The 15,968-nt window shown below is 44.2% G+C and overlaps 1 protein-coding gene across 1 annotated transcript in view; it reads right to left on the bottom strand.

Moving 5' to 3' along the window:
* Positions 1 to 15,968, bottom strand: part of LOC141049745 (alpha-2-macroglobulin-like protein 1) — a 257,127-nt gene that overhangs the window by 116,717 nt on the left and 124,442 nt on the right. The window contains exons 13-14 of the mRNA XM_073546472.1: positions 14,151 to 14,223; positions 9,995 to 10,137 (exon numbers count right to left, since the gene is read on the bottom strand). Coding sequence (XP_073402573.1) covers positions 9,995 to 10,137; positions 14,151 to 14,223 — 216 coding nt within the window. The remainder of the gene's footprint in view (positions 1 to 9,994; positions 10,138 to 14,150; positions 14,224 to 15,968) is intronic.

Raw genomic sequence — 15,968 nt, 5'->3', positions numbered from 1 at the left:
GATCTGAAAGACTTGGATTTAAACACAGACTCCCTTCCCATGCAACGGAGCCTTGGTTTGCTCTGGGATTTGAAGAGAGATGCATTTAACTTTCTGATCAACGAAGAAGAAAAACCTTTCACACGCAGAGGCGTCCTGTCCGTGATAAATGGCTTATACGATCCTCTAGGATTTGCAACCCCTGTAACTAGGCAAGGTAAAATGATGTTGAGAGACTTCACCCAAGAGATCTATGAAAGGGATGATCCGCTTCCCATGGAGAAGAGAGATTTGTGGGTAAGATGGAAGAAATCTTTGGAGGCCTTGTCAGATCTTTATGTGGCACGACCATATGCTTCCATAACATCAACAAAAGTCAAGATGCAAAGGCTCTGTATCTTCTGCGATGCCTCAACCAAAGCGATTGCAGCAGTAGCATATCTGAAAACTACTGAAATTAAAGAACAATGCCACGCAAGGCTTTTTATGAGCCAGACAAAACTAGCGCCATTCCAGGAACACACAATACCCAGACTGGAACTCTGTGCGGCTGTGCTAGCAGTAGAGTTAGCTGAACTTATCTCGATAGAAATGGACCTGGAAATCAAGGACGTTGAATTCTACTCAGTCAGCAAGGTAGTGCTTGGGTACATTTGCAATGAAACTCGACGCTTTTATGTTTTCGTCAGCAATCGGGTGCTAAGGATCAGGAGGTCCACTTGCCCTAAACAGTGGCACTATGTGTCCACACACCACAATCCTGCAGACCACGCAACTAGATCTGTTGAATCAAGACACCTTAAGGACACAACCTGGTTTACGGGCCCTGAATTCTTATACCGTTCAACGCCTTACAGTGACGAATTAGACATCTTTGAACTGGTAGACCCAGATGCAGATGAAGAAATCCACCCTCAGGTATCCGTTCTTCTTATGGTGACTTCAGACAATTACCTCAAATCCCACCTTTTCAGCAGGTTTTCAACCTGGAACTCGCTTGTTCGTGCCATTGCTTGCTGTGGCTCAGTCTTACAAATCAACATCACCCACCAGTCAGAAGTCTTGTAAAGGATGGCACCACTGCAAGCACACCTTTACTGCTCCAAACCTGGAAAATGCCAAGAACATGATCATTCATACCATACAATGTGAGTCTTACGCCAAAGAAATAGACAACCTCAGCAAGGGTCAACCCATTTCTGGGGACAGTGTCTTGAAAAAGCTTGATCCAATCATTGACCAAAATGAGCTGTTAAGAATTGGAGGTTGTCTTCAACAAGCCAAAGTGGAATTTGTGGAAAAACATCCTGTAATTATTCTTGGTCATCATCATGTCACTACTCTGCTCGTACAGCACCATCGTGTTTTGGTGAAGCATAAATAAGGGTCGATTGTTTACCTAAGGAAATCTACAAACTGCTGGATTATGGATAGTCGGGGCAAAGAGATGTGTGAGTAAACTCGTCTTCAACTATGTGACTTGTTGCAAACTCCACGGCGTGACTCAAAACCCAAAGATGGCCAATCTCCTGTCAGACAGACTTAGTATGGATCCTCCCTTTACCATCATCACACTGGATGTATTCAGGCAGTGGTCTGTCATTGCACAGCATACTAGAAGAGTCGAAGCCAACGCAAAACGCTGGGCAGTTATGTTCACCTGTATTTCCATCAGAGCGGTCCACATCAAAGTAATTGAATCCATGGACATTTCATGTTTCATAAATGCACTCCGACATTTCATTGCCATCAGAGGCACCATGAAACACATTTTCTCTGATAGAGGCACAAATTTCGTAGGAGCAGTGAAAGAACTTCAAATTCCTTCCAACCTAGACATTACCAGTGTGGAAAGATACTTGAGTGAGCAGGGTTGCACCTGGACCTTCAATTTACCACACTCTTCTCACATGGGAGGTGCTTGGGAGAGGATGATTGGACTTGCACGTAGGATCTTAGACTCTATCTTCTTGCAAGAAGGTAGCACAAGACTCACACACGAAGGTTTGACTATATTCTTGGCGGAAGTTTCGGCCATCATAAATGCCAGACCATTGACTTCACTCTCCAGTGACACTGAAGATCCAACCATTCTCACTCCTGCTATGTTACTTACTCAGAAAACCAAGACTCCCAGTGCTTCAATGGGAGAATTCAGCAACAAGGACCTCTACAGACGTCAATGGAGACAAGTTCAAAGTCTCTCCAATACTTTCTGGGACAGATGGAGAAAGCAATATCTCTCCATCTTACAGCCTAGGAAGAAGAGGCAGATCGACAAGCAGAACATCAAATCCGGTGATATTGTGCTCATGAAGGACAGTCAGTCACATCGAAATGAGTGGCCTCTGGGCCTCATCACTAAGGTATTCCCAAGCAAAGATGAGAAGGTGCACAAGGTTGAGGTCAAAGTGTGGAAGGCTGGGGAGAGTAAACTATTCCTCAGACCAGTTGTGGAGCTAATTCTATTGCTTTCCCCAAAAGAGCCTGTAAGTGGCATCAGCTGATGCCAAGCAGGGAGTGTTCTGCCCTCTGGATATAGGGCAGTCTGTTGTGTTATGTGCTCTGAATAAGGCAATATGTTTGTATTATGTGCTGGGTGAGTTACAGCACCATCTAGTGGTGGCTGAATTTATAGTTGTGTCTTAAATTGCATTTACAGCCTGTGCCTTTAACAGAAGCAATGCACTGTGGGATTGAAGCAGTGTATTCTGGGATGAGGGAGATACCATTTTCCTTTTGTGTATCTCATAGGACCCACATGTTATTTTTGTCCTCCTGTTAACCTTTTGTTTTCCTGTAACTTCTCTACTTGAGTCGCTATCTGGGTAAAGCATATCTGGTAAGAATCAGTGTTTTCTTGCAATGCAGTGATTTACAGAGGTGTTATTTACTGTTTAGCAGCCAGGAGATGTCATTAACTGTTTAGCTGCCAGTTCACAGTGAATATAATCAGAGACTCATGTATTCCTATGTTTGCATCACTGTACACTTTCTATAATTGTGTTAGCTGTGTAATCATCTGCCCAATACTTACCCATGTCGCTTGTATTCCTTATAGTTTTACCGCGCATGTTCTATACTGGTCACCAATAATCAAGATAGACTACAGAGAACAGTCTGCTTATTTGGAACACAGAACAGTAGTGTTGAGCTTTCCGATACTGCAAGTATCGGGTATCGGCCGATATTAGCTGTATCGGAATTCCGATACTGACTTCCGATACTTTTTTCATATCGGATACCGGAATCGGAAGTTCCCATAATGCTATCAGCCTGCTCGCTTTGATTCAGCCAATGGGAATCCTCAGAAGTGTGGGCACATCCTGTTAGGCATGTAGGCATGTTAACTATTGGCATGGCTGTGATTGGCTGCTGAAATGATGTCATGATGCACTATAAAAGCCGCCGCCATTTCTGGTCACTCTGCTGTGAATTCAGTTAGGGACAGGCTGCTGTTGAAGACTGTGAGGGACAGTTAAAAATAGCGATTCCACAAAACATATAGTGCTTAACCCAGGCTACATAAACCACCACTGTAGCTTTCTTTGCCCTAGCAGCAGTGTTCACAGCTGTCTGCAAGGGCTGTGTGAGTGCAGCTCACGTTGTGGAGTGGGTCCTTCAGCCATGTCTGGTTGTTTTTGTTTTGAGCTGCTTATTTTTCTTAAATTCTATCTAGTGTGCTTCCATCCGTATCCATATACGTTGGTTGCAAACACTAGTATTAGACAGCGGAGCCTTTCTGCAGCCTTTCAGTGCTAGTGCCCACTTAGCTGCACTGTTCTAGGCTGTCAGAGAGGTCTCTGACTGTGTGTGAGTGCAGCTCACGCTGAGTAGTGTGTCCTGCAGCTACGTCTGGTTGTAGGCCGCTCAGCGTGCGTCACTGCCTCACACATATTTTTCTTTAATTGCAGCTCATTTTTTCTTCTCCTATTAGTGTGCATCCATCCCTATCCATCTACATTGGTTGGTTGCAAACACTATATAGGAGTAGATAAAGGAGCCTTTTTTCTGTCTTGTGCCCTTCATCTGCAGCCAGATTAGTATTACCCAATTTTTTTGGTGCCTCATCTTTTGCATTGTAGGTTACCTGCCTGCATTGTAATAGCTCCAGAAAGTTGGTGATACTCTCACTTTCAAATCTTCGGTCACATTCTTTTAGTTTTTTTTCCCCCCCAAAAAAACAACAAAGTTCACGAAACACTACATTTGAAAATTGTGTAGGCCACATTAGCTCCCATTAAAGTGTAGTCGACACACACTTCATAAAATTAGTGTTTCTTATACCTGTAACCAGATGTTCAGGAATAAGCACACTAAGGCCCCCCTTTATACTTTTCTGCCTATCTTTCTCAGTCTAGCAAGATGAAGAAGGCAGGGAGTAAGGCACGTGGCCGTGGGCATGGAGTTTCAGCAGGGAGAGGAAGTGTGGATTCTGCAGGGAGAGGACGTGGGGATTCTGCAGGGAGAGGACGTGGGGATTCTGTGCCTGCTGTTGGCACCAGTGAGTCAGCATCCCCCAGTTTTAGCAGGCAACAGTCCTTTATGCGCAGCTTTGTAGGACCTCACCGTACCCCACTGCTGCGGGAGGAACAAATTGAAGCCGTTGTCGGATGGATGGCAGCTAACACATCGACTTCAATTACTTCCACATCCTCTCAGGGCCAGAGCACCGAAGAGCAATCATCTGTCTCTTCACCACCTGCCAAAGTGGCCAGGCAGTCAGAGAGCCCTGGACAGGAGCCATAACAGTCTCTACTTCTGTTCTCGGAATCTGTTGGTTTGGAAAGAGGGGGCCAGCCAAGCAGCATTTCAGAATGTGAAGAAGAGGGAGTATGCAGTGATGCGCAACTTCTTTGTCCCTCTGAATCTGAAGAGGCGGGTGGGCCAGTGCCTATGGTCAGCACACCTCAGTACGCATCAGATGATGACGAGACACAGGTGCCACTTTCTGGTGCGTACGGTGCTGGCGAGACAACCCAGGAGAAGCAGGTGTTTGAAGAGGGGAGTCTAGATGATGAGGTCCTTGACCCATCATGGCGTGAGGAACAGGAAGGTGGTGGGAGCAGCTCTGAGGAAGAGATTCCCCGAACGGCCAAAACCGGAGGGAGAGGGAGGGGGCAGACTTGGTTGCCTGTAGCCTCCACTTCGGCACCTGTTAGGAGCATTCCACTTTCAAAAGGCAAAACGGGCGCTCCCAAGACTTGCAGTGCGTGGTCCTTTTTTGACACAGTTGCAGATGACATTTGCTTTGTCAAATGCAAGCTGTGTCATCATAGAGACAAAAAAGGGAAAAATGTCAGCAACCTCAATACCACTAATATGTGGAAACATGTGCGGACCAAGCACGAGGTGGAGTTACACAGACACACTGAAGACGTAGGCCAACGTACAGCACCACCTACCACCTCTTTAGCTCGTGATGGGGCCTCTTCCTCCAGCTCACACACAGCTGGTTTGGGTTCCTTACAGGATCGCCAAGGAAGAACCTCTGGCACTGTTGTCCGGAGACCCAGTGACATTCCACCCACAGCACCACGTTCCAAGTCATCCTCACACTCCCAGGCCACTCGACAGCCATCGGTAGCACAGGCGTGGGAGAAAAGGCGGCCATACTCGGCAAAGCATCCCCGAGCACAAGCTCTGAATGCTGGCATTGCCAAAATACTGGCACTTGAAATGCTCTCATTTAGGCTGGTGGAGACTGACACCTTCCGGGACTTCATGGCATTGGCAGTCCCACAATACACCGTGCCCATCCGCTTTTATTTCAGCAGGCGAGCCATCCCTGCCCTGCAGAAACATGTGGAGGCAAACATAAAACATGCGCTACTAAACGCCGTCAGTAGCAAGGTCCACCTGACCACTGATGCGTGGACCAGTAACCATGGACAGGGACGATACCTTTCCCTCACTGCCCATTGGGTCATTGTTGAGGAGCCGGGTACAGATCTGGAGAGTGGCGCTGTACGTGTTCTGCCAACTCCACGTATTGCAGGAATCCAGTCTGTACACATTGACAACTCCTCCTACTCAAGTTCCTCAGAAACAGCGCAGCAGGAGCCTGTTATGACCGATATGAGCACAGCCATGGCCAAACGTCAACAGGCTGTACTCAAATTAATTTCTTTGGGGAATCGAAGCCACACAGCGCAGGAGCTCTGGAATGCCATCAAGCAGGAGAGCGACGTGTGGTTTGTGCCAGCAAATCTCCAGCCGGGCTTGGTAGTGTGTGACAATGGCCGAAATCTGGTGGCAGCTCTTGGCCTAGGCAACCTCACTCACATCCCATGTCTGGCACATGTGCTGAACTTGGTCGTGCAGAGCTTTCTGAGGGACTATCCGGATCTTGATGCACTGCTGCACAAGGTCCGCATAGAGTGCGCTCACTTGCGTCGTTCCAGCATGGCAAGATCGCGCCTTGCTGCTCTGCAGCGCCGATTACGCCTTACAGAACATCGCATCATATGTGACCTACCCACCAGGTGGAATTCTACGCTGCTGCTGCCAGTGTATTATCGGAACGCGTCTTTAGTGCCGCAGGTGGTGTACTAACAGACCGTCGCACGCGACTATCTTCCGATAACGTCGATTGGCTTACTTTTCTGAAAATGAACAAGGCCTGGATCTCCCAAGAATTTGCCAGTCCTCTTCCTGACTAAATAATTGGTTGGCAACTGTATCCAGGTCTCCTGTTGTGTTCATGTTTCTACCACCTGAACTATAATCCCTGGGCTTCAACACAGCCAGTTGTCGCTCAGATGTGTCGTCTGCACAGAGAAAAACACTAGCTCCTGTGTTAGTGGGGTTCAGTAATTCCAGCTGCTCCCCTGCTGTGTGGACGGCAAAGTCTCCTGCTCCATCCACATTCATACTACTACTGATTTTTAACCCTGCTCCACTTAGGCCTCTGGCTCCTCTGTCTCTAGTATTTCCCCTGGCCTACAACCCCGCCAGTGACAGCTCTTAAGTGGCGTCTGCACAATCCACACTTGTTCCTGTGTTACTTGGCCTCAGTCACGTCAGTTGATCCCTTGATGTGTGTCCGGCAAGGTCTCCCGCTCTGTCCACATTCCCATTACTAGTAGTGTGAATGAGGACAGAGCAGGAGACCTTGCCAGACACACATCAGGGTATCAACCGACATGACTGATCCACAGTTGCACAGGAACAAGTGTGGATTGTGCAGACGCCACTTCAGAGCTGTAACTGGCGGGGTTGGTGGCCAGGGGAAATACTAGAGACAGTGGAGCCGGAGGCCATAGTGGAGCACGGTTACAATCAGTAGTAGTCTACAACCTCTATAAAACCAGCTGCAAGTTGGCCTCCGCCTGCTGCATGCTTCATCCTGGCTACAACACAGCCAGTTGTAGCCTGGAAGTGCCGTCCGCACAGATTGAAACACTTGCTCCTGTGTCTGTGGGGTTCAGTAACGCCAGCTGTTCCCCTGCTGTATGGATGGCAAAGTCTCCTGCTGCCTCCAAACTCACACTACAATGCATTTTCTCCTCGCTCCAAGTAGGCCTCAGCCTGCTCGTAGCATTGATCCTTGGCTACAAAACAGCCAGTTGTAGCCTGGAAGTGCCGTCCACACAGATTGAAACACTCGCTCCTGTGTCTGTGGGGTTCAGTAACGCCAGCTGTTCCCCTGATGTGTGGATGGCAAAGTCTCCTGCTGCCTCCAAACTCACACTACTACTGATTTTTCACCGTGCTCCACTTAGGCCTCTGGCTCTACTGTCTCTAGTATTTCCCCTGGCCTTCAACCCCGCCAGTCGCTGCTCTGAAGTGGCGTGTGCACAATCCACACTTGTTCCTGTGTTACTGTGGCTCAGGCACGTCAGTTGATCCACTGATGTGTGTCCGGCAATATCTGCTACTCTGTCCCCATTCCCATTACTTGGTCCACGGTTGTGCCATTGGCTCTTGTTCCTTCTGCTACCCATCCGGGTTCCAGCACCGTCAGCTGGTTCCTGGCAGAGCCTTTGGCCTAGGTGCCTCCTTGTCGGTATCCGAGTTCCAGCAACGTCTGCTGGTCCTTGGTAGTGCTTTGGAGCACAGGTACCTCCTGCTTAGTAACCGTGTTCCAGCACCGTCAGCTGGTCCACGGTTGTCCCATTGGCTCTTGTTCCTTCTGCTTCCCCTCCAGCTTCCAGCACCGTCAGCTGGTCCTCGCTAGTTTCATTTGCTCTTGCAGCTTCTGTCACCGATCTGGGTTCCTGCACCGTCAGCTGGTTCTCGGCAGTGCCTTTGGCCTACGTGCCTCCTTCTTGGTATCCAAGTTCCAGCAACGTCTGCTGGTCCTTGTTAGTGCTTTGGAGCACAGGTACCTTCTGCTTAGTAATCATGTTCCAGCACCGTCAGCTGGTCCACGGTTGTGCCATTGGCTCTTGTTCATTCTGCTGCCACTCCGGGTTCCAGTACCGTCAGCTGGTTCTCAGCAGTTCCTCAGCCTTCTTGTACCTTCAGCTACTTTTCCAAGTTCAAGCTTGTGAAAATGGTTTTTGATTCTCACTCTGGATCTCCCTGACAATGACCCTGAAGACCACACAGAATACCTAAAAGATGACCCTGAAGAAGATGACCAAGAGGACAAAGAACAGGAAGACAACCACCAAGATGCAGAATAACAAGAGACAGAAGACCAAGAAGCATAAAAACCAAAAGCAGAAGAACATTAAGCATAACACTAAAAATCTGAGCAAATGATATTATCTAATTTATAAGCAGAAGAAGACTAAGCAGTGTATGGGGGTGAGTCCATTCCTCCTCGTGGTGCCCCTGGAAAAGGCCTGCTACTACAGGCCAAACTGAACGCGGACAAATCCTGTTGTAAATCTTTTGTGACAGGCTGAACGGAAGGTGTAATCTTCAAACTTTTATAGATAACAACTACAGGAATGCCTGACACAAATAAGAATATGATTAAGAAGAATAGGAAGAAGATGAAGAAGTAGAATATGAAGAAGAATAATAGTTGAATATGAAGAATTTAAAAAAAAAAAAAAATAGAAAGAAGGTGGTGAAGAAGAAGAAGAAGAAGAAGATGAATAAGGTGAAGAAGAGGTTGATGAAAAAGATACTGCTGCTGCTGCTGAAGAGGATGGAGAAAGTGTGGGAGAAGTAAAAAAGAAGGGGAAGAACACAGAAGTAGTGAAACATACATATCTGACAAAATATTAAAGACTTTAACAGTCAATATCTTTGTAACTACGAACGTCTTTAAAAAAAAAAAAAATCCTGCTATTCCATTTGATTGGGCTAAGCCTCTATGGCTTTAATGTCTCCTACACCTCCCACAATACATTCTACATTATTATTAGTTGTTTTTCTTCATGTAGAATTAACCTACAGGGAAATAAAGGGTTTTTTTAATTCCGATATTTATGTTCCATTGACTTGAATGGGACTTCCGGGATCGGAATCGGCGATACCCGATACTTTTTTTAGATCGGCCGATCCATTCCGATACGATATTTTTCAGTATCGGGTGGTATCGCTCAACACTACAGAACAGTGGTTTATGCTGCATGCTGAATTGCACACTGTATCAACGTGTATGAAGGCAGAACAGTAACCCTGATGACATCACAGGTTCTACTTCATTTACATACAAGAGGCAGAAATACACGTCCCCAATGAAAACTATATGATAACACCCACTAGGACTTCACTAAAGTTAGCTTATTAGGTGCCAAATATTTGATTGCTAATATCGCCGCAACAGAGAGGTGAAATAATATATATACAGTATATATACTTTATTCCTCTTTAGAGCCATTATTACATCATATGTCTAGTTAAAACATGAAAAATTTGGTGAAAGATCCTCTTTAATTCTGACCATTAAATCAAATTATGTGCACATAAATATTGACCCTTCTGGTTCCTTTTTCTTTTTGCTATTTTCCTGAAATATCTACTCAGATAACATTGTGGCTTGTCCTGCTATGACCTAGCATTCTTATTTATTCATATCTGGAAAGCAAGTAATCTGTTCAGATAAGCTTCTTACCTTATTTTCTATACACGGTGAAACATAGAAATCAGTAGATCTAGCAATTGTCTCTCCATTGGGCAGAATGGAGTAAATAAGAAGATCAAGTATAGGGAAGAAATTTTCCACGTGGAAACTGATCGGGAATGAACCATGCAGCTCTAAAAATGGGAAAAATGAAAATAAATCCGTTGGTCAATCAATCGTCCACAAGGGATTCTATCAATGACACTTACTTATCCCCATGACCCTCTTGAAACAGACATGAATGCTTGGCCAATCTATGTAAGCAAAATTATAAAGGATTTTCAAGTCAGCTTTGTGTTGAGTGATCATTTGGGCGACATTTCTTTCATGTTTACAATCAGGGTTTATGTTGCAATGAAAATTATTCAACGCCCCCCCCCCCCCCTCCAATTTGGTTTATTAGCAACATTTACAAACTTTCTGCTGTTCGCAATAAATCAATTGAATAAGAACAATTTAAATAGCTCACAAAACTAATAGGCGGGATCACACAAGAGAGTAACATGGACGAGTCTCGCATGTTAATACCCAGCACTGCCTCCTGCACTCAGGAGCGGAGCGTTCGGCTGCATAGCAATACATGGAGTCGCACGCTCCGCTCCCGAGGCCGGCGGCAGTGCCGGGTATTAACATGTGAGACTCGTCCGTATTTCTCGCATGTGTGATTCCGGCCATACAATGAGCGGTTTTTTTTCAAAATTCAACAGAAAATGCCACTTTTACTTATTACTGCAGCCTCAGAAATATTCAGCATCTTAATATAAAAAGTATAAAAATAAGTGCTCATTCACACCGTGGTATAATACGGATGAGTGCAATGGGAGAAAACATTGCATTGCTCTCTGACCAAGGTTATTAACCCCTTAACATCCAGAGGCATTTTTGCTTTTTCATTTTTTGCTCCCCTTCTTCCCAGAGCCATAACTTTTTATTTTTTTGGTCAAAATGGCCATGGGATGGCATGTTTCTTGCAGGATGAGTTGTACTTTTGAACGACACCATTGGTTTTAACATATCGTGTACTGCAAAACAGGAAAGAAATTCCAAGTGTGGTGAAATTACGAAAAAAGTGCAATCCCAGTGTTGTTGTTTTTTTTCTTTTTTACTATGTTCACTAAATGCTAAAACTGACATGCGATTATAATTCTCCAGGTCATAGACACCAAACATGTATAGGTTCTTTTTTATTTTTATCGCCTGTATGTAGTAGAAATGCTCACTTGCTGTGAGCACCGACCACCGGGCGACACTCATAGCAATCCGGCAGTGACAACCATAGAGGTCTGCTGGAGACATCTGGTTGTCATGCCAACTCATCGGGGTCACCGATGTATTTCCGGTGTGCTTGCCGTAAGCGAGAGTTAAATGCCGCTTTCAGATATTGACAGCGGCATTTAACAGATTAACAGCCACAAATGGATTGTGATTCCACCCACGGCTGTTTCAGGCACATATCAGGTGTACAGATCAGCAGTCATGTGCCCGAAAAGGTGTGGGCTTAGCGTCAGAGCCCACACCAAACATGGGGAGTCCAATATCAGCATACTATTACGGGTTAAATGAGTCAGTGCCTCATCTGCAAGTTTTTTCTCAGATCAGAGCAAACTTTGAAAAAAATTACAGCATGCTGCTAATGGATGCAAGAATCAGATTGCACTCACCAATCCAAGTTAATGTGTGCTACAAAAAAGTAACAAGGCACATGGACCATGCGCGTGCCATGCGATTTTTCCACACACATCTCAAAGGAAACCCAACATTTCATCAGCCAACTACCGTAAAATCATAGCCCAACCTTCAGAATAGAGAGATAGAATAGATAGACTAAATAACTATACTAAACGAACACCCTTTAATGCCTTTCATGTGGCAATAAAGAGTATTTAGCCTTATTTCACCTATTAAATGAATAAATAAAAAAAAATTATATGTAGGGTCCCCCTTATTTTTCATAACCCCCTATGGGAAAGCAGACAGCTGCAGGCTTATAATATAAGGCTGAGATGGGCCAGATAACCATGGAACTTCCCAGCCTATTAATATCAGCCCACAGCTGTCTGTGTGGCCTTTGTTGGTTATCTAAAATTGGGAGGACCCTAAAAAATGATGTGGGGTCCTCCCATTTTTGATAACAAGTAAAGGTAATGTGGACAGGTGTGGGCTAATATTAATAGTCTGATAAGGTCCATGGTTATATAGCCTCTCCCAGCCTAAAAATACTAGTTCGCAGATGCCTCAGAATTGGCGCATCCATTAGATGTGCCAATTTTGGCTCTTTACCTCAGCTCTTCCAGATTGAAAATCGGGGTAATACATTTGTGTGATTGATCTGTTGCTGACATCAAGCTCTAGGGTTAGTAATGGAGTACAAGCTCATGACAGACTGTGACAGTGATGGCTGTAATAAATGTCTCACATGAATTTACATAATTCTACATCAAATAGAGGATGTGCTTCCTATACCTCATCATGCCTCAGAACGCCTGACCGGACCGGAGTGGACAATAAAATACCCAAATTCATTATTTATGAACTTTTTAAATATTAATTATATTATATTAATATTTCCCACACAACAGGACTTAGGAATAGTGCAGTAATAAGTACGCAATGTGACTTTTCTGATACTCTATGAAGCCATACCTGAAAAAGTGACCTTATTAGTCTCAAAAGCTTGTTGTTTGTTATTAGCCAGGCTTTAATATTTATTAGAGCTTCTCTGGTTGTTAATATCTCCTATAAACATAATACATAGCTACATACTAGCTTCTGGCAGCATTCCTTAGGAATATTAGCCCGTTCCTCATCAGCAATGGTCTCCAGTTTACTAGTAGTTTTGGGTTGTCAAGAGAGTGAAGAGATAATTGCCTTGGACAGACAAGAAAAACATGAGAAGAATGGTTTGCAAGTTGAAATGTAAAGGATCGCTGGCTATACTACCTGGATGTATCAGAAAGAGGAAGCTGTCATACAGCTGCTAGCAGATTCCTGAGGATGTAAGTGGTCAAAAACATTCCAGTGATTACAAAAGATCTGCAGCAAGATTTGTCTTCAGCAGATACTGAAGTTTAAGGCTGCACAGTAAGGCACATTCTAAACACTAAAGGTCTCCATACTCCTCTACTGACTCCAAAATGCAAGAATAATTGGCAGCACTAAAATGATAAAAAACATATAAATAAGCAACAGTAGTTCAAAGATTATGCTCTGAGGAGTAATGAAATACAATGGGAACTTCTCAGGCCTATGAATCAGCAGGATATCTGGAGGCAGAAGAAAGAAGTAAAATTCTAAAAAAAACTCTGCCTACAGTGAGGCATGGCGGTGCCTTGGTGATATTCTTTTACAGCTTTGCTTTGTCTGGAACTATAAAACTGCAGCATGAGGAGGGCAAGATAGATTCAATCAAGCATCAAGATATCCCAGGAGAAAACATCATGATTTCTGTGACGAAGCTGAGGCTTGGGTTTTATTAGAACTTGCAGCAGAACAATGATCCCAAGTATACCTCAAACTCCACCAGGGCTTGGTTTCAGAAGTAGTCCTGGAAAATTCTGGAGCAGTCATCAGTCACTTGACTTGAATCAATATAACAAATCTTTGGTGAGATTTGAACAAGGCATTTACAGCATGGAACCCATTGAAAATCAAAGAACTGTAGGCCATTGCACATGATGAATAGACTAAGATTCATCAGGAAAGCAGCTAGATACTGGTGTCTGGCTATACATCATATTTTCAGTAGGTTAGAGCAGTCCAAGAGGCTCTATATATTATTAAATACACCTGTTATGAAGGGGTTTTATAATTCTGAAACTAAAATAATCATTAAAATTGACATTTTGTGTCGAATTTGGAGAAACCAATTGGTATATTAGTTTGTTGTAGTATTTAGAGTTCCTGTCTGATTAATTTACTGCAAACATCAAAAAATGTGTACATTTTGGTAATAAATCTATTTGCAATGACAGTTAAATAGTTTTTAGTTAGAACTGTGCATAATACAGTGACAGAAGGAATAAAATGGAGGCAATAACATGATTATTAATTTTGCTGCCCCAGATGGGAAAATTTAGTTTTCAGAAAGTGTTCATACTCAAGAAGAATTAAGTCTGTTCTGTCTCCAGAAGAAAACCATTTTACTTACTTTGGCTATCTTTTTGGTCTTTAATGTTTTCTTTATGTTCGTTAAAAGAGACGACTCCATTTCTGTCTAAGAGCTGTAAAAACATGGAAAGCAGGTAATATGTGAGTAAGAAATACATTGTTCTCATTATTGCTGTTCTTCTATAATAAAAGGCAGGGAAGTAGTTAGGGGAGTCAGCTATTGGGCGCCAACAAACTACTTAAACTTAGCCAGAGAAACTAGACACAGAGCTGAGGTAGAAAACTAAACCTTTGTCTATAATGAAAATAAGCTTAGTTATTGATTTTGATAAAAGGTGTTCAAGAGGTTACTCTTTCTTACAGTGGATACGGAAAGTATTCAGACCCCTTTAAATTTTTCACTCTTTGTTTCATTGCAGCCAATTATTAAAATTGTTGCCCTAGTACACCCTACACCTATCCCTTGCTAGGGAGCTGGGTGGCGCAGGCACTGGCCCCACCGCTGTACATTAAGGAGATAACACAAACGGGGAAACACAACTAAGCTTTACTCTGTTGCACTTGTTCCTGGCAGCAGAGTCCACCACCAGCATGCTGCTCTCCTCCTGAATCGCTGACACCAAGCTCTGTCAGCGCTACCAGGAAATCCCCTATGACTCCTTTCACACCAGGGCTCTGACTGAGCTGCCAGGACCTCTCTCTAGATCCTTTCTCCACCAAGGATGGTTGAAATGAACACTATCACCAACTGTAAGTTGTGCATGCTGCACTTGCAGCAGAAAGGACTTTTCATTTCATCTGTGGGGCGCCAGGGCGTGGGAACAGACCAGCCCATTGCCACGACTACCACCCTGGCCGCCTTACATGTGCAGTAAATGGGGGCATCCTGAGAGGGGAGACAGTTCTTAATAGAGAAGGAAAGAAGATTGTGTTCAGAGAGCGGGAGAGGGGAGTTAGTAAAGTCACACACAGAGCAGAGCCATGAGAAGACCAGGTCCAGAGTACTCCCGTCCTCATGTGTAGAAGAGTTAGTAAGCTATGAAAGGCCAAAAGAGGAGATTAGAGAAAAAAGATGAGTGACAGATTTGGCAGATTGGATTATCAATGGGGATGTAAAAGTCCTCCATGATGAGAGCAGGAATTTTACTGGATAGAAAAAAGGTGGAAGCCAGGTGGGAAAGTGATTGAGGTACTGGTTGGTTTTGCTTGGATGGCGAAATACAACCACCACTCACAGGGAGAAGGGTTTGAGGAGTCTAATGGTCTAAGGAAACATGAGTGAGGGTAAAAGGGGGGATTACCTGGAAACCACATTGTGATGAACGGAGCAGAAAAACACCTCCACCTTATCTGCTCTCAGGTGAGGCGGTTTAACTGCAATGTTGAACTGTAATAAATATTTCAGCTACTGTATCTTGAAGACTGATAACAGAAATTCAAGAGCTTATTGGGATGCTGATATCCCATAACAGATAAATTTGTCCTGGGCTTAAGAAATCAGTTGATGAAGATAAAGGCATAATGAACTCAAAAAGTTAAAGAAAGATAAGTCAATAGAAGCTTGTATGGAATTCTTGAAAGGGATGTTGAGAGAATTCATCGAGATTCTCACACTGCAAAAAGAGAAAGATAAGGCAACACCATGGAAGCTGCGGTGGGGAAGACAATATTTCACCAGGAGAATTAGCTGGGTAGAGGGCAAAATGAGCAATTCTAAGTACACAGTGCTATATGATGGGATGATTGAAATATATGAAGGGGATAAAAACTTTGATGGTAGTGCTTCTTTAAGAGTGGTGATATTAAAAACAGTAGGTTACACTGAGGCTTAGAAGCAGTGGCTTGTGACATAAAGATA

The sequence above is a fragment of the Dendrobates tinctorius genome, unplaced genomic scaffold, assembly GCF_039654945.1.
Source record: "Dendrobates tinctorius isolate UK_male_01 unplaced genomic scaffold, ASM3965494v1 ptg000147l, whole genome shotgun sequence".
Lineage (NCBI taxonomy): Eukaryota > Metazoa > Chordata > Amphibia > Anura > Dendrobatidae > Dendrobates > Dendrobates tinctorius.
This window is presented reverse-complemented; position numbering and strand designations above follow the sequence as displayed.